The sequence below is a fragment of the Monodon monoceros genome, unplaced genomic scaffold (assembly GCF_005190385.1).
Source record: "Monodon monoceros isolate NGI ecotype Baffin Bay Population unplaced genomic scaffold, NGI_Narwhal_1 Super_Scaffold_4, whole genome shotgun sequence".
Taxonomy (NCBI): Eukaryota; Metazoa; Chordata; class Mammalia; order Artiodactyla; family Monodontidae; genus Monodon; species Monodon monoceros.
In genome coordinates, this window is record NW_021703781.1 from 6,058,899 (window position 1) to 6,077,704 (window position 18,806).

At 36.4% G+C, this 18,806-nt stretch overlaps 1 protein-coding gene across 6 annotated transcripts in view; it reads right to left on the reverse strand.

The window, feature by feature from the left end:
• ERO1B (endoplasmic reticulum oxidoreductase 1 beta) overlaps window positions 1-18,806 on the reverse strand; it is an 81,511-nt gene that overhangs the window by 38,131 nt on the left and 24,574 nt on the right. For all 6 annotated transcript variants that reach the window (XR_003796937.1, XR_003796938.1, XR_003796936.1 and 3 more), the window contains exons 4-8: window positions 18,358-18,399; window positions 16,695-16,777; window positions 11,398-11,471; window positions 5,605-5,725; window positions 5,421-5,467 (exon numbers count right to left, since the gene is read on the reverse strand). Coding sequence is in view for 2 of the 6 variants with exons in the window: in XM_029244553.1 (XP_029100386.1) it covers window positions 5,421-5,467; window positions 5,605-5,725; window positions 11,398-11,471; window positions 16,695-16,777; window positions 18,358-18,399 (367 nt within the window). In the remaining 4 variants the exon portion in view is untranslated. The remainder of the gene's footprint in view (window positions 1-5,420; window positions 5,468-5,604; window positions 5,726-11,397; window positions 11,472-16,694; window positions 16,778-18,357; window positions 18,400-18,806) is intronic.

Below are 18,806 nucleotides of genomic sequence, written 5' to 3' on the forward strand. Positions count from 1 at the left end.
AATATGGACAACCTGGAAGAAATGGACAAATTCTTAGAAAGGTATAACCTTCCAAGGGGGAATCAGGAAGAAATAGAAAGTATGAACAGACCAATCACAAGTAATAAAATTGAAGCTGTGATTAAAAATCTTCCAAGAAACAAAAATCCAGGAGCAGATGGCTTCACAGGTGAATTCTATCAAAAATTTAGAGAAGAGCTAACACCTATCCTTCTCAATCTCTTCCAAAAAATTGCAGAGGAAGGAACACTCCCAAACTCATTCTATGAGGCCACCATCACCCTGACACCAAAATCAAACAAAGATACTACAAAAAAAGAAAATTACAGACCAGTATCACTGATGAATATTGATGCAAAAATCCTCAACAAAAATAACAGAATCCAACAATACATTAAAAGGATGAAACACCATGATCAAGTGGGATTTTTCCCAGGGATGCAAGGATTCTTCAATATACACAAATCAATCAATGTGATACACCATATTAACACACTGAAGAGTAAAAACCATATGATCATCTCAACAGATGCAGAAAAAGTTTTTGACAAAATTCAACACCCTTTTATGATAAAAACTCTCCAGAAAATGAGCACAGAGGGAACCTATCTCAACATAATAAAGGCCATATATGACAAACCCACAGCAAACATCATTTGCAACAGTGAAAACCTGAAAGCATTTCCTCTAAGATCAGGAACAAGACAAGGCTGCCCACTCTCACCACTATTATTCAACATAGTTTTGGAAGTCCTAGCCACAGCATCAGAGAAGAAAAAGAAATAAAAGGAATACAAATTGGAAAACAAGAAGTAAAACTGTCACTGTTTGCAGATGACATGATACTACATACAGAGAATCCTAAAGATGCCACCAGAAAACGACTAGCGCTAATCAATGAATTTGGTAAAGTTGCAGGATAGAAAATTAATGCACAGAAATCTCTTGCATTCCTATATGCTAACGATGAAAAATCTGAAAGAGAAATTAAGGAAACACGCCCATTTACCACTGCAACAAAAAGAATAAAATACCTAGGAATAAATCTACCTAGGGAGACAAAAGACTTGTATGCAGAAAACTGTAAGACACTGATGAGAGAAATTAAAGATAATACCAACAGATGGAGAGATATACCATACTCTTGGACTGGAAGAATCAATATTGTGAAAATGACTATACCACTCAAAGCAATCTACAAATTCAATGCAATCCCTATCAAATTACCAATGGCATTTTTTATAGAACTAGAACAAAAAATCTTAAAATTTGTATGGAGACACAAAAGACCCCGAATAGCCAAACCAGTCTTGAGGGAAAAAAGTGGAGCTGGAGGAATCAGACTCCCTGACTTCAGACTATACTACAAAGCTACAGTAATCGAGACAATATGGTACTGGCACAAAAACAGAAATATAGATCAATGGAACAAGACAGAAAGCCCAGAGATAAACCCATGCACCTACGGTCAACTAATCTATGACAAAAGAAGCAAGGATATACAATGGAGAAAAGACAGCCTCTTCAATAAGTGGTACTGGGAAAACTGGACAGCTACATGTAAAAGAATGAAATTAGAACACTCCCTAACACCATACACAAAAATAAACTCAAAATGGATGAGAGACCTAAATGTAAGACCAGACACTATAAAACTCTTAAGGGGATAACACAGGAAGAACACTCTTTGACGTAAATCACAGCAAGATCTTTTTTGATTGCCTCCCAGAGTAATGGAAATAAAAACAAAAATAAACAAATGGGACCTAATGAAACTTAAAACCTTCTGCACAGCAAAGGAAACCATAAACAAGACGAAAAGACAACCCTCAGAATGGGAGAAAATATTTGCAAACGAATCAACGGACAAAGGATTAATCTCCAAAATATATAAACAGCTCATGCAGCTCAATATTAAAAAAACAACCCAATCCAAAAATGGGCAGAAGACCTAAATAGACATTTCTCCAAAGAAGATATACAGATGGCCAAGAAGCACATGAAAAGCTGCTCAACATCACTAATCATTAGAGAAATGCAAATCAAAACTACAATGAGGTATCACCTCACACCAGTTAGAATGGGCATCATCAGAAAATCTACAAACAACAAATGCTGGAGAGTGTGGAGAAAAGGGAACCCTCTTGCACTGTTGGTGGGAATGTAAATTGATACAGCCACTGTGGAGAACAGTATGGAGGTTCCTTAAAAAACTAAAAATAGAATTACCATATTACCCAGCAATCTCACTACTGGGCCTAAACCCAGAGAAAACCATAATTCAAAAAGAGACATGCACCCCAATGTTCATTGCAGCACTATTTACAATAGCCAGGTCATGGAAGCAACCTAAATGCCCGTCGACAGACGAATGGATAAAGAAGATGTGGTACATATATACAATGGAATATTACTCAGCCATAAAAAGGAACGAAATTGGGTCATTTGTAGAGACGTGGATAGATCTAGAGACTGTCATACAGAGTGAAGTAAGTCAGAAAGAAAAAAACAAGTATCGTATATTAACGCATATATGTGGAACCTAGAAAAATGGTAAAAATGAACCAGTGTGCAGGGCAGAAAGTGAGACACAGATGTAGAGAACAAACGTATGGACACCAAGGGGGGAAAGCAGCAGCGGGTGGTGGTGGTGGTGGTGGTGTGCTGAACTGGGAGATTGGGATTGACATGTATACACTGATGTGTATAAAATGGATGACTAATAAGAACCCGTTGTATAAAAAAATAAAATTCAAAAATTCAAAAAAAAAATTAAACAGCTGTTAATCGACAATTGGCAGTTTCAGTGGAGAAAGCATATAAACAGCATTAGTGAGAACTATTGCATTACTTCCTGTGGTACCCACTTTTCACCCAGGACCCACTCTCTCCCTTACCTAGTCTTTTGTCTCCCTCTTCTACACTTGTTTTTTCTCTGCTCCTCTTTCCTCCCTCTATCCTTTTCTCTATGCACTTTCCTTCCTCTCTTCAGCTTTCCTACAGCCTCGTGTCTCTAGTTTATCATAATATGGAAGTGAAGTATTTCTTAGAACTTGATGCTTTTATTAAATGAACAATTATATTTTCTGCTTTAAGAGTAAGTGATCCATATATATGGAATCTTAAAAAAAAAAAAAAAAACTGGTCCTGTTCTAGGGGCAGGACAGGAATAAAGATGCAGACGTAGAGAATGGACTTGAGGCCACAGGGAGGGAGAAGGGTTAAGCTGGGACGAAGTGAGAGAGTAGCCTGGACATATATACACTACCAAATGTAAAACAGATAGCTAGTGGGAAGCAGCCGCATAGCACAGGGAGATCAGCTCGGTGCTGTGTGACCACCTAGAGGGGTGGGATAGGGAGGGTGGGAGGGAGACGCAAGAGGGAGGAGATATGGGGATATATGTATACGTATAGCTGATTCACTTTGTTGTACAGCAGATACTAACACAACACTGTAAAGCAATTATACTCCAATAAAGATGTTAAAAAAAAGGGCTTCCCTGGTGATGCGGTGGTTAGGAATCCGCCTGCCAGTGCAGGGGACATGGGTTCAAGCCCTGGTTGGGAAGATCCCACATGCCACGGAGCAACAAAGCCCGTGCGCCACAACTGAGCCTGCGCTCTAGAACCCGCGAGCCACAACTACTGAAGCTGCACGCCTAGAGCCCGTGCTCCGCAACGAGAGGCCACCACAATGACAAGCCTGTGCATTGCAACGAACAGTAGCCCCCATTCGCCACAACTAGAGAAAGCCCGTGCACAGTAATGATGACCCAGCACAGCCAAAAAAAAAAGAGGGCTTCCCTGGTGGCGCAGTGGTTGAAGTCCGCCTGCCGATGCAGGGGACACAGGTTCGTGCCCCGGTCTGGGAAGATCCCACATGCCGCGGAGCGGCTGGGCCCATGAGCTATGGCCGCTGGGCCTGCGTGTCCGGAGCCTGTGCTCCGCAACGGGAGAGGCCACAACAGTGAGAGGCCCGCGTACCACAAAAAAAGAGTAAGTGATCATAGAAAAGGTCTGAAAGGATACCTTCCAAACTCTGAAAAGAAAAAGTGTGTGGAGGTAGGGGTGGAGGAAGCGTTCCCTTTTTACTTTATGTAACTTTTGCATTGTTTCAATTTTTATAAAATCTTGTATAATAAAAACATTTAAGTTGAAAATGGAAAAGTTATGAGGTAAAAGAGACAAAGGATAAGAAGCCATGCACACCTTCTTCACACTCCGATTATCTTGCCCAAGCAGTTTCAGGATGAATTTGGGAAAACTACTGGCCATACTGTGAGTGCACATCTGAGAGCAGTCCATTCATCAAACTTCCTAAGTCACTCTGGTTCTGAGAAATGCCTAAAGAGATGAATCTAGACCAGGAAATTCAAGTTCCTAAATCAATCCTGGTCTAAGGAAAGCATTAGAATGGCACGTCAATCACAGGGCTGCTCCCAGGGTTTGAGTCCTCGTTGAGAATAGATTGAGGATACGCCTAATAATTTTATATTGAATAAACTCCAACTATGTAAGACAATGCTGTCCCATAGAACTATAACAACAGCCATATATGTAATTTAAATTTTTTTCTAATAAAATTTGTAATGTTTTCTAATATCCACATTTTAAAAAGTAAAAAGTATACATGCACTGCAGTACATCAACAATTTGTTTTGTGATGCAAGAGTTAAAGTAGTTCTACCAAAACAATCAGGTTCTGTTCAATGGCAAAAATATTTTATACTGCGCTTCAGTTTTTAAATTGAAATGAACTAAAATGACGTAAAATGTAAAATGTAGTTTCACACTAGCCACATTTCATGTGCTCAACAGCCTGATGTGGCAAAGTGGCAACCTAACTTTCTGATACTTCTCTGCATCCTTCTGAATCAGAGTGTCGTGCATCGATCAGCACTTGGGCATCACCTGGGAGTCTCACCCACGACTTACAGAATCAGAACCTGTATTTAACAAGGCTCCTAGGTGATTTGTATGAGTACTGAAGTCAGAGAAGCATGCTATGAGTCACTAGTTCTGAAAGCGGCTGCAAACTGGAATCATCTGGAGAGCTTAAAAAAGACCAACGCCTGGGTCCGAATTCCAAAGACTGTGACAACTGGTATGGGACAGGGCCTGGGCATTTAGATTTTTACCAGTTCCCCAGGAACCTCTAATATATATGGATTACTCATATATTCTAATTTATTTTATATATAGCTCCTAGTTTAGGGCGTGGCACATATCAGGCAGTCAATAAATGACAGTAATTATATAAAACGTGGAAATCTTGAGACCTAACTATGAACAAATCTTATACTTTTGATCATTCAAATTAAGCAAAAATATAAAATAGTTGAAAAATTTCTCAACATATAATTACAAAGGTATCTTGTAAACAATTTCTAAAAGCATGAAAATGTATCAAAAACCCACCTCGGCTGGGTGCCAGAGGATTTAAAGGACGATAAACAGATCGAGGCCTGAAAACGAAAATACAAAACTCAAACGTAAAATGGTCTGACATTTTGATGTAATTTTTTCCAAGAGAAACAAGTATTCCCCTTCTTCCACCCTCCCTCTAGTCAATCCTCCTCTTTCCCCTACCCCCTCCAGTTACTTGAAACAGTTTTCTTCGTAGATGCTGTTCCACACTCTCCACGCAGAGGGCCCTTTATAGCCAGTGTAACGCTCAGGATTCAGCAAAAGGTCTACATACTGAGCAGCTGGAGATCTCTCATCTGAACAAGAAACAATTCATGAAACCATCCACATTTCACTATTTATCTAAAATTTACCATTACAAAGCAAACAGGACTATCCAAAGGTTAGAGAAATGCTACGCTTTCAAGTCATCTCCAACTTAAATGGTACAGTGGTTAGCACACTTGTGACTGTCCTTGACCCAGGACTTAAAATAACTTGAACTTGAGAGAGGAAATGTAACTAACTACTCCCTTTCTTTTGGACGCTCAATGCCCTCTTACGGAATGTAACAGGCTTTACCTTATTAGAGGCATTAATCATTTCTTAAGTTTTAACCACTAGGACTGAAAAGACCTAACAGAATCATAACCTGTTCTTAATATTTTATGTGATTGCCCCCCCATGTATATATCTGCCTAAACACATACTTGAAACATTTATTTTGTTTGCATATATTGTATCCAAAAAAAAAAGAAAAGATTTCCCTGATACTTTCTACTTGGACTTAGGAAGTAAATGGTGTAGTAACTTTGTGATTCAAATTCGATCATTCATAGAGTTACACAATGTTGTAGTAAAAAAAAAAAAAAAGTTACAAATTTATTTTTACCAATGTTAATATATTGGTTAACATATTAATTGGTTAACATATTGGTGAGTAGGCACAACTTCAAGAATTTATTAACACATTTAAAATTAAATAACCATTTTCTGTGTTGAAACTCAAATTAGTATTTACTAGATCTCCACTATTTGGACAACATTTGGTAGAGATCTCTGGGGGATACAAAAGATAAAGAAAAATGGTCTTAATGGTCACATTCTGGGTAGAAAAGGGAAGCACACGCTTTGCGATCTACAGAAAAATTATAATGACTATGCTTCACACATCTATGCTAATACCACCTATAAGCTGAAATGCTATGTATGTTGGCATGGATGTATTCTTTTATGTATATGCGTCCTAACTTTTGTTGTCACGGTATTAAATCAATGGTATATAGACACCTGACTTGAAACAGGGACAAACATGGGCATTAAAATATGGGCCCTCTTGCTTTCATTACCTATCAGTCAAAAATATTCATTGGCCATTCAATGACCGTAGAGTGAGATGATCCATAATCTTAAGGGAAAAAAAAGCAGCATCCTGATCCATACCCTTCAAAAACTACCTGATACTTTTGTGATGTATAAAGAGTACAAAGATAATCATAACTTATCATTACTAAATGAGTGGTGTCTAACTTACAGACAATGAAAACATGATTTTGAAGAATACTGGCTCTACCAGCACTAACATTATATAGATATTCCACTAAATAAGTTAAAGCACAGAAAACGCTAACTTACAGATGGATGAACAGAAACTGCTGAAGGACATTTATTGATCAGGACTTAAAACAATAATTTAAAAAATCTTAATTGAAAAATAAAAATTCATATCATTTAGTTAATAAAATATGGATTTTACAGTAAAATTTTAAGTTTTACAATTCACTAATTTCTGTAATATATTTCAAATTTCTTTGAGCTGTTCTCAAGTTCACTTGCAAAATTGACTCAGTTATGTATATAAGCTTTAGAAATATTAATATCATAAATATATACCCATTGACATATACATGTATACACACATGTATAAAGAACGTATGTGCACACACATAAGCCTACACTTACGTACAGTCATCTATGAATGTGAAGATTGAATTAGTATCAACCTCTTCGCCCAATTAAACAACCAACAAAGAAAAAAATAAAACCCTGGATTCAAATATTCAAGTATATGGATTTAAAAGATACTCTAAGGGAGTAGAAAGTCACATGAGTAAAATCAATTATATCAGTTTTTAAAGTACTTAAGTAAACTTACGTTCTTAATGTTCTTAGTGTGTATTCCCTTAATTCCCAAATCAAAAGTTGTTTTAAAAAATTTAATACTTTTTCAAATCATGAAAAAGGTGTTTTGTTAACCTACAGAAGGTATCAGCAAACTATGGCCCACAAGCCAAGTCTGGTCTGCTGTGTATTTTTGTAAAGAAAGTTTTATGGGAACACAAGTCATGTTCATTTGCTTATGTGCCACTTTCACATTATTATGGCAGAGTTGAGCAATTGTAAGAGAGACCATATGGTTCACAAAGCCTAAAATATTTACTGTCTGCCCATTTACAGAAGAAAAAGTTTGTCAGCCCCTGACCTATACTGACAAGAATTTCATGACATCCACAGTGAGGAACGTATGTGGGAGAAAGCATACACAGGCTGAGGTTCCCTATAAACACACCCATCCTTAGTCCCAGGGCCACCTGTGACATGATCATAATTAAATTGTTCCCAAACTATAACTTCTTTCCATTTGTACAGCTGTATCATACGTTCAGGTAATGCTCTTGGATCCCTATTAAGTCCTCCCCTCAAAAAGTTTTCTCTTTTTCCTCCCTCTACAAACCTGCTCCAAAGCTATTCTTTCTTTTTGACCATGCTAACCAATACCTAAGGATTCAAAGAATTACTACTGAATCAAAATACCTAATTCTGGGAATTCATCAACTTGAACCAATATTTTTTCCTCCTCCTCAAGTACACCTTTTTTCCCCAGTTGAATTTTCTTTTCACTGTCCTAATTTAGTGTTAGAGTTACGAGGCCACACTGCATGCTCTATGGTGCCAGGCATCCTTCCCACCTTCTAACCCATATATCTCTTAATACGTAATGGTTGCATAGGACAACTTGGCGTGTAAGCTTTTTGCTTACGGACACAGACAAAAAATATAAGGTTACAGACTCAGGATTGAGTCTACAAGCCTCCATCTCCAACGCTACCCCAAACTGCCACTAACGCACTATTAAAAACATAATTTCCTCAGTCAAGGAGAATCTATAGTTTATAAAGCATCCAAGTAATTCTGATACACAGGCAGATTTAGAAACCAGTGTTTTAAGCAATATTTTTAATGTATCAATGAACCTGTTTTAAGGGGAAAAATAAAAAGTAAAAATCTATCACACTGTTCAGGTTATTTATGAACTAACTACTTCACTGAGCAAATATTTACTGGGCATGAACCATGGCCAGGCAGTGTTCTAGGCACTAGGGATACAGTCGTGAAGAAAAAGACACGGTCCTTGCTCTCAAGTCACTCACAATCTAGATGAAGACAGACAACATACAGATAAACTAAATAGTGTTTCTCACATAGTTCTTAGTACTCTGGGAGCAGGCAGCAGTGCAAAGAGATAGAAAGTGAAAGTGGTTACTCTTTTATGACAGCAGGCTTCTCTGAGGAGGTGACATTTGAGCAGAAACCTGAAGCAAAGGAAGCGGCAAGCCATGCATAAAAATATCAAAAAAAAAAGAATAGAGGTAGGGAGAGCGGCTTACCTTAAACCACTGAATTATTTAAAAACCTATTATTTGATCTATGAGGATCATCTTTCCTTTCAAATAATGATAAAAACAAAAACAAAACAGCAGAGAGCAAGGGTGTTTGACTATATTCCAATAACTGGGGTGAATATTCTTTAGACTTTTTGTTTTAATCCAATGATTTTTTATTTTATTTTTAAATATTTATTTATTTATTTAGCTGCGTCGGGTCTTAGTTGCGGCATGCGGGATCTAGTTCCCTGACCAGTGATCGAACCCAGGCCCCCTGCACTGGGAGCACAGAGTCCTAGCCACTGGACCACCAGGGAAGTCCCTAATCTAACGATTTTAGATTACTGAAATAACTAAACAATGACTCCAAAGCTACTCTGATAGTACTTTTTTTCAACTGTAGGTAAAAATCTTTGGGACACACATGAACATTACTACCCAGGAGAATCGTGGTAATCCAACTAGTAGCATGGTTTCACGTGTTTAAGAATTACATAAAATATAAAAACAGGTGGCACAGCGGTTAGGAATCCGCCTGCCAGTGCAGGGGACACAGGCTTGAGCCCTGGTCCGGGTAGATCCTACATGCCGCGGAGAAACTAAGCCCGTGCGCCACAACTACTGAGCCTGCGCTCTAGAGCCCACGAGCCACAACTACTGAGCCCACGTGCCACAACTACTGAAGCCCATGCGCCTAGAGCCCATGCTCCGCAACAAGAGAAGCCACCACAGTGAGAAGCCTGTATACCACAACGAAGAGTAGCCCCAGCTCGCCACAACTAGAGAAAGCCCACGCACAGCAATGAAGACCCAACACAGCCAAAAATTAATTAATTTAAAAAATATAAAAACAACTAGTTATTTTAATATGTAATCCTAAAATTTTTAAAGGATGATTTTATGGAAATTTTTATAGGACACCTCTTCCACTTTTACGATTTAAGAAGCTACTACTGAAAAATTAATTAACACTATTTATACTGATGACAGATAATAGAACACATCAATTTAATCATAGCAAGCAATCTCTACAATTGAGTAGTATTTTTTACTAAATACCTAAAGAGAAATATATACTCACAGAAATGATTTTTTAATCTGAAAACCTGTTAAATAAGCACTATCCAGAATATTTTAATAAAAGAATACGTGAGAAGTTGGAAAGAAGTGACTATGAGTGTTAAACACTCAAATATAATTAGATTGACAACCAAAAAGCAAATGAGAGCAGTCAGTCACGTGAGTGCTTACCCAGGAACAACGGTTTGCTCTGATAAAACCGTTGCCAATTCCAAATATCATAATAGGGGTATTTATGAATTGCCCATTATCATATCGAAAAAAACTTTGTTCAGATTTAACAATTTCCTTGCTGAAACCATACAAAACATGGTAATAACACTCCCTCTCCCAGCATCTTCTCAATTTACCATACTATTGTAGAAGCGCCCTGTAATTTATTCCATTACAGACAGCATTAAAAACACAATTCTACATAAGAATCTTTAAAACAAGTCTTTAGAAAGCAAACCATGCCAGATGCTTTAAAAATTCAGAAGAACTTCTGCTGCCTGTTTTCAGTTATGCATGGTTGAACCCCAAATTCTTTTCTACCACCAGAAAATAACAATACCAAGGTAAAAGGTAAAGAGAGGCCAAATGAATGATTTAAGCCTACTCAACACAATTATTGGGAGTATTCTCCTATAGATAAAAAATTTTGAGTCACGTCAATTATTTTCTGTTAAAAGAAGTGGTAGTTACTACTGAACTACCATTTATTCCATTCCAGGGGACTCTTGGAAAGAGGGCTGTGGGGAAGTCAAATTAGAGTCCTCCACGATGTTGGAAGGTGTCTTTATGTTAGTTTGTTGAGACCTCCAACTAATTCGAGTGTGAACATTTCTATAACATGGTCACAGACCTATAACTAAGTGGCTTGAATTAGAGGTCCATAGGAGGTGGGGTGTCACAATGGAAAGAAGACAGGTTTGGGATTCAGTCAGATCTCGGATTAAATCCTGTCTCAGCCTCTTGCTACTGTGTGATCTTGGGCAAGTTACTTTGTCTTTTTGAGACAGTTTCCCCAGATATAAAATAATACACACCTATTAGGGTAGTTGTAAAGCTAAGAAATAATGTACTTAAGGCACTTAGCACAGGGCCTGGAACATCGGTTCTCAATAAACACCATTATGAATAATAAGATCCACATACAACATCCTGTGTCTTTAAGCTATAACTCTGACTGTAACTTCACTGATTTAAGGGTCTTAAAAGGGTTAAAGTTAAAATAATGTAATTACAATAGTTTCTTTTATTACCATCAAGTTCACAAAAGTGATCCTGTGAATCATCATATCTTGCCCAGTCAATGAAAGCTTCTCTGCTTTGATTACTACGGGAAGGAGGAATAAAAAAGAAAAAGGATTAAATCTGGAGTTGAAAACTTTAACACTGTATTCTAGTGTACTAAAAATAGATAATCTGAGATCACGTCTTTATTAATTAGATGGTGTTACAAATTCAGTTAGCAGTCACATGAAGGAATGATTAAAACAAGTTATATGAAAGACATATTTATTTCTGTGAGTGATTTATATTTAACTATATTAAAACTATTTTAGCCCTAGTTCAATGATAACTACTTTGACCAGAAAACTAACTTACAAATATATATAAGACGTAGTTAAACACGAAATTCAGGCTGGTCTTTTTAACTGACTTAGAAATTGTAGTTAACTATGTATTATTTTTCCTAAAGTAGGAATTAAATTTACTTTCATAATTCTTTTAATTTAAATTGCTTCTCTACTTATACAACCCAAAATACTAAAAAATGCATTTCTAGGATCTTCCGTCCAATGTGCTATTCCCTAGAAACACCAATGTCACTTTCATCACAGTATATCATTCATTTTACACATTATGTCACATTTAACAAAATCTATGTTCAAGATTTCTTTTTTTTAATAAATAGATTTATTTATTTATTTTTGGCTGCATTGGGCCTTCATTGCTGAGCGCGGGTTTTCTCTAGTTGCGGCAAGCGGGGGCTACTCTTTGTTGTGGTGCATGGGCTTCTCAATGCGGTGGCTTCTCTTGTTGCAGAGCACAGGCTCTAGGTGCGTGGGCTTCAGTAGTTGTGCCTTGCGGGCTCAGTAGTTGTGGCTCGTGGGTTCTAGAGTGCAGGCTCAGTAGTTGTGCGCACGGGCTTAGCTGCTCCGCGGCATGTGGGATCTTCCTAGACCAGAGCTCGAACCCGTGTCCCCTGCATTGGCAGGCAGATGCTTAACCACTGCACTACCAGGGAAGTCCTATGATCAAGATTTCTGACCTGGAGGACTGATAAAGGAACAACTACACTCATTCAAATAAACTTTGACCTATATTCACTTTAACCTATATTCAGACCTTCTCTGTCTTAAATACATGATGGTAGCATATATACCATCTTTATTCCCTAAAGGAAAAAAAATGAGGCAAAAAAAAATAAAATGACGTACCAAGTATAAATCAGGTATTCATAAATGTGGTACTGTCATAGCCAATAATTTATTTTGTATTTGAGAAGCTGCTGCATAGCATAACGACTACAGGAAGTATATAAGGCTGGCCGCACTACAACAACTTTACCAATAAAAATTTCCAATTCAATTTACCATGGGACTTTTTTTCTCCTATGGGAATATATAACTTCATAAAAGTTAATGGAAAATTTTATATCATAGGTGACTCAGTTGAAATATATGATGCCATAAAACAAGAATGCCTAAGCTCTAGTTAGAGCTAAAATGATAACTACAGTTATGTTTAATCAGATAAGTCTTCTGCTGAAAATAGTAAAGAACAAAGCAATTTTGATATAAATGCCTATTTTCTTATGAGCAATATGACTAACTTAGAGGAACTTTCAGCACACTTATTTGATGAAGTTTTCTGGATTGTTTCATCTAACCCTTGCCTAAAGCCATGGTAGCAGAAAAGATATGGAATGTTAACCTAATGCTAATAGAGCTGGCCCAGTTTGGTTTATAAACAAGTTATAAGGAACCTTAGAGGTCATCTAGTCCAGCTTTTCTAAAAGTCAGTATGGAAAAAAAAAAAAAAAAAAGTCAGTATGCAGATGGATGCCACGGTACTTAAAGAAGAATCTCTTGGGCTTAACCTAGGGTTTTCTATCAAGACAGTGCCGTGAGTTAAAGTAGTCATCTTTGAAGTGGGAAACAGGGACAGGAAGGGATGGGATGGAGGGATCACACTAGGGCATGAGAAAACTTTGGGGAGTGCAGACATAACCATCTTGATTGTGCTGATTTTTGTGAATGTACACATGTCAAAACATCACATTGTACATTTTGAATAGGTGCAGTTTACTGTGTGTCAATTACACTTCCATAAAGCTGTTTAAAAATTACACTACCGACTGTCGGAGAAGCTGTGGAATGAGGAACTCCTGTACACTACTACTAGCGGCAATGTATTTTGGTACAGTCATTTTGGAAAACCATTTGGCAGTTCTTAATTCCACTCCTAGGTATATTCGCCACAGAAATGCATGCCAAATGTACCAGCAAATATCCACCTAAATATTTTGTGAAATGGCCAAGACATCCAGCATAATATTATTCAACATAATGTTAAATAAAATAAGCCAGATACAAAAGAATACACACTATATTATTCCATGTATATAAATGGGCAAAACTAATCTTTACTAACATAACTCAAAATCATGATTAACTCTGGAAGGTGGTAATGGCTAGGAAAGTACATAATGTGATCTTCTGGGTAGCAAGTATATTGTTCTGGATGGTGACTAATAGAGCTGGTTTACTTTGTAAAATTAAATTGGCCTTTATACTTAAGATTTGTATACTTTATTATGTGTGTGTTAAACTTAAAAGTTTAAAAAATTAATAACTTCAGTTTAACAACAAAAATCCATAAGCAAAATTAAAAGACAAGCCCTAACAACCCATACAGGCAACAAAGAATTATTATCAGATTATATGAAGAATGCCTACAGAATAATTTTAAAATGCACCCCTTCTCCAATGGAGGAAAAGATAGCAAAGACTATTAACAGGCAAGCTACCTCAAAATCTTATGATAACTTAAGGCCCAGTCCCTGGATCACTTCTCTATTTATATTCTCTCCTTGGTAATCTCACTCAGGTTTATGGTTTTTAAATATCACACATTCACTGAATGACTCCCACATTTTATCTATAGCCCAGACCCCTCCCCTGAAATTGAGACTTGTATATCCAACTGCCTGCTGGACATTTCACAGGCAGCTCAAACTTAACAAGTCCAAGGCTGAACTAAAATTTCCCATCAAACTTGCTCCTCTGGTAGGTGCCCCCAGTTCAATAAATGGCAGCTCCTTTTTTTTTACAACCAAATCTTGTAATCATTCTTAGCTCCTCTCTGTTTTCATACCCTACATCCAATCCTTCAGCAAATACTCTCAGCTCTACCTCCAAAATCTATCCAGAATCTGACCACCTCTCATCATTTCCACTGCCATCACCCCAGCCTAAACTAAGCCACTGTCATGTCTTACAAGGATTACTACAATAACCACATAAAGCAGGCTTCCACGACATAACACCTGGCTCCCCACACACTCTCAAAATCCTCCAGTGACTTTTCATTCCACTCAGTTTTAAAAGCAATATTCATAATAAGTGTCTTCAAGATGCTACAAGATCTCCACCTCACCTTACTCCTGCCCCCTCCCATCCCTAGCATCTTCTGATTTTGTCTTCCATTCCTTTGTCCTTGTTCACTATACTCCAGCCACACTGGCCTTGTGCTTCCTCAAGCAGTCTAGGCAAGCTCTGGCCTCAGGGCCTTTTACTAACCATTATTCATGCCTGGAATACTGTTCCCCACCCGCTACATGCCCAGGCAGCCATATTATGACTCAGGCCTTCATGAGCGCTTTGCCTGTTATCACTCTGGCCTTCTTGGACCAACAATTTAAAACAGTGCAACCACCTTCACCCCTAGCCCTCTCTCTCACTCTTCCCTGCATCATTTTTCTGCCTGGCACTCATCATCATTTTATTACTTAGCACTAACTTTACTTGTTTCTTGCACATCTCTGCCTAGGATTAAGCTGCAGGAGTGCTGGAATTTATTTCCCACTTACACCGCTATAATCCTAGAATAGCACCTGGCATATTGTAGGCATTCGTTTGTTGAATGAATAAGAAACCGGAATGCCCAATAAACAAGAGGAAACAATGCCCAAACTCACTAATAATCAACAAAATATAATTAAGGAAAAATGAGATGCTATTCCACACTTATCAAACATTACCAATTTTTGGCAAGGATGTGGAGAACAAAGCAAGTTCTCAGTGCTGGAGGCCATACATAGCCACACAAGTGTTTTAGAAAAGCCACCAGGCTATATGAAGAACAGCTGCAAGAGGGCAAGCTTAGGGTTCAGCAATTTTATTTCCAGTGTATACAAAAAACATTAGCAAGGATGCTCAAGGTGGCATAATTTGTAGAAGTAAAAAATTTGAAACAACCTAAATGGCCATCAGTAGGGGAATAGATAAGCAAAATATGGCATATTTATATGATGAAAACCATTTATCAGCTAAAAAAACATAGAGATTTGTCTCATTCTAACATGGATGTATCTAGAAAGCAAAATGTGCAGTGTAAAAAGAGTTGCAGAATGTTAATTATCACATTTACATAAAGGAAAAATAAAATCATATACACAAACCATATATATATAAATTAAAAACAAAAACATGGACTCGGATACATACCAAATTCAGTTATCTCTAAGGAAAAAGGGAAGAAAACAGGATTGGGGAATAAACATAGGGGATTTCAAATTCATCTTTGGCATTTCTCTTTTCTCATAAACATGGTAGAAAATGTTAACATTTATTCATTTGGAGTAGAGGATATATGGGTGTTTATTATATTATCCTTTCTACTTTTATATATTAGAATTTTTCATCAATAAATAAGATACATAAAACTACTAACTTTATTGTCTTTAACAATTATAGTACATAATTACAAATCTTAACAGGGAAATTAAAAAGAATTTCTGTAATATTCCCTTCCCCACTCACAACTACAGATCTGCTCAGTCATTTTACACTGCATAATCTGAGACCACTTACAAATTACTCGTGTTGGCCTTCAAAAGCAGGTTTGTACTTAGAGCAAATAAAGTCAACAGAAAAAAAAAATCTATGAAACGTTAACAGTTATGTTAATAGAAACCTTTACCGTTCAAAATGTAACATATAGATTGAATTACTATTTTAAAAAGACTAAGAGATTCAAGTTCCTTTTCCCATAATAATCAGGAAGAATGGACCCATAAACCCTGCTAAATGAGAAATCACCTAAATTTTTCCTTTTTAATAGTCATTATTGATGACTTAGAAATTTCAGAACGAATAAGCTAAGAGGAAGCAAAGCTATCATGAAATTTAGGATAAAGAGTAACTTTTTCCTTTCAAAGATTAGTTGAAACTTTAATGTTTAATCAAAATCACAAGAAAAACCAAAGATTTCTATCATAAATAAATTAAACAAGGGAATATTTTCTTAATACTACTAAAATGAAATTTACCTTAATGTGCTGTTAATTGCTCCCAGTTTACTAGCTTGTTCACAATCTTCTAATTCTTTGGTATTGTTTGCCACTTTCAAGTACTGAAAAGAAATTCATAATATGTAAGTTTAGTATCAATTATTACCTTTGTCTTTATTTCAGGTTCCATTGGCAGAAGAGTCAGTTTGTCAATGATGATGTATACTAAATATAGATACATCCTATTATCAGAATCCCTAACACATGGAAGAAATGCAAATGAAAATGTGTCACAAATTTCCACCTAATAAATAAGCAAAGACATTAAAAATGTAGCAATTTGCATTGGTATGTTGGTGATGATGTGAACTGAGAAGACCCTCTTGGGAAAGTAATTTAACAATATTTATGGAGAGCTGTAAATATGAATAAACCCTTGAGCCAGCAGTCCCACTGCTGAATCCATATCCAGAGCAACATTTAAAAACAAAAACCAAAACCACTTTAGAAAGTTATTTGGTACTCTCCTGTAATGTTGAGATAGGCATCCCCTTTGGCCCAGCAATCTTACTTCTAAATATAGACCTAGAGAAACTCTTACATATGTGCACAATTCGACGAAAGACAAAGATGCCAGTGCGTCATTGTTTGTGATAGCAAAAACCTGAAAACAACTGAAATGTCCATCAACAGAGGAATGGCTATTCACACAATTATACAAATATCTATACAACTGAATATTTTGCAGCTATTAAAATTAACAAAATCTACATATATTAGCAGAGACAAAATTTCAAAAGCACAATACCACGTAAAAATGTAAAGTAAAAAAAAATGTTTTTAACTTAAAGAAATACAAAATATAATATTAAAAATTGTTTTAAACTTTGTATAACAGATCTATATATTACTTGTGGATACATGTATAATACAATATAAAAAGTATCACAGAAGGATAGACATCAACTTCAGCAAGGTGGCTAGCTCTAGGGAGGAAGGAAATATAATGGGATTGGGAAGGAGTTCAGAAGGGATTTCAATTGCCTTTATACTATTTATTGTAGATCTGAAACAAAAATAAATAAAAGAGGGAGTGTAAACCAAAGACTGCAAAGGTAGAGAGCACAAGAAAATGGAGAGAGGATGCATAGGGAAGCAGAGAGAGAGGGTAGGATGATCTTTATTACATATGTATGATAGTGAAAAGCTAGAAACACACTGTTATTTGAAAACATATGAATGGCCAAGTAGATTATGACATACCCCATAAGAGGAAAAGGATAACCTTTTAATGCCATTGAAAAGTACTATGCTCAAAATATCTTGATAATTGTTTACTCTTATACAATATAATCCTGAATATGACCGAAATAGTTGAAAACAGCTGAAACAGAAGAATAAAAATACATGCCTGACAAAATGCCTGTTGATTAGGTAAACTGACACTGACTACAGTACTTTATAGTTATTCTAGAAGTTCTAAAAACAACTAAAGTATTTCAAAAGAAGCTATATAGTTTAATTGTAAAGAATACACTACACCTCACTGCTTGCTACAAAATTAAGGATTTGGGATTCTCAGACTAAAATGTGTCCATTCCTAACTAACCACATCATGGTTCTCTTCAGCAACTACAACAAGCAGTAAGGGACAAGTTTCACTCTGTAAAGCAGAAATATTTAATGAAGAAAAGTGACTCACCTTATTAGAACTCCCAGCTTTAATTCCAACTGGAATTTTACTCTTAAAAGAAGAACGAAAACAATTTAGAAAATGATATTTTCAATTTTTGAGATTTCTTCATGAATTATTAATGCCACTGTTCTAATTCAAAGGCTATTTTATTTTAGTCCATGAGGAGAAAATATACATTCATTCAAATTCTGTTTTCATACTACCTCCTGAGGTGAAAGGTAAACAACTATCCCAATTTACAGACTTGTAAATCACAGTATAGAAAACTGAAACAAAGAGTGTCAAAATCAGCTCTAATAACTCTCAATGCAGTAATTAATAGGTTACATAATTTTTAGGTTTAAAAAAAAACCTAGCGAAATCACTTTTTCCATAAATTTTCTTTCCACAGAAACTTTTTAAGAATTAAAAATTATTTGAAATATATTATGCTTAATTTAAATTTCTGCTCTAAG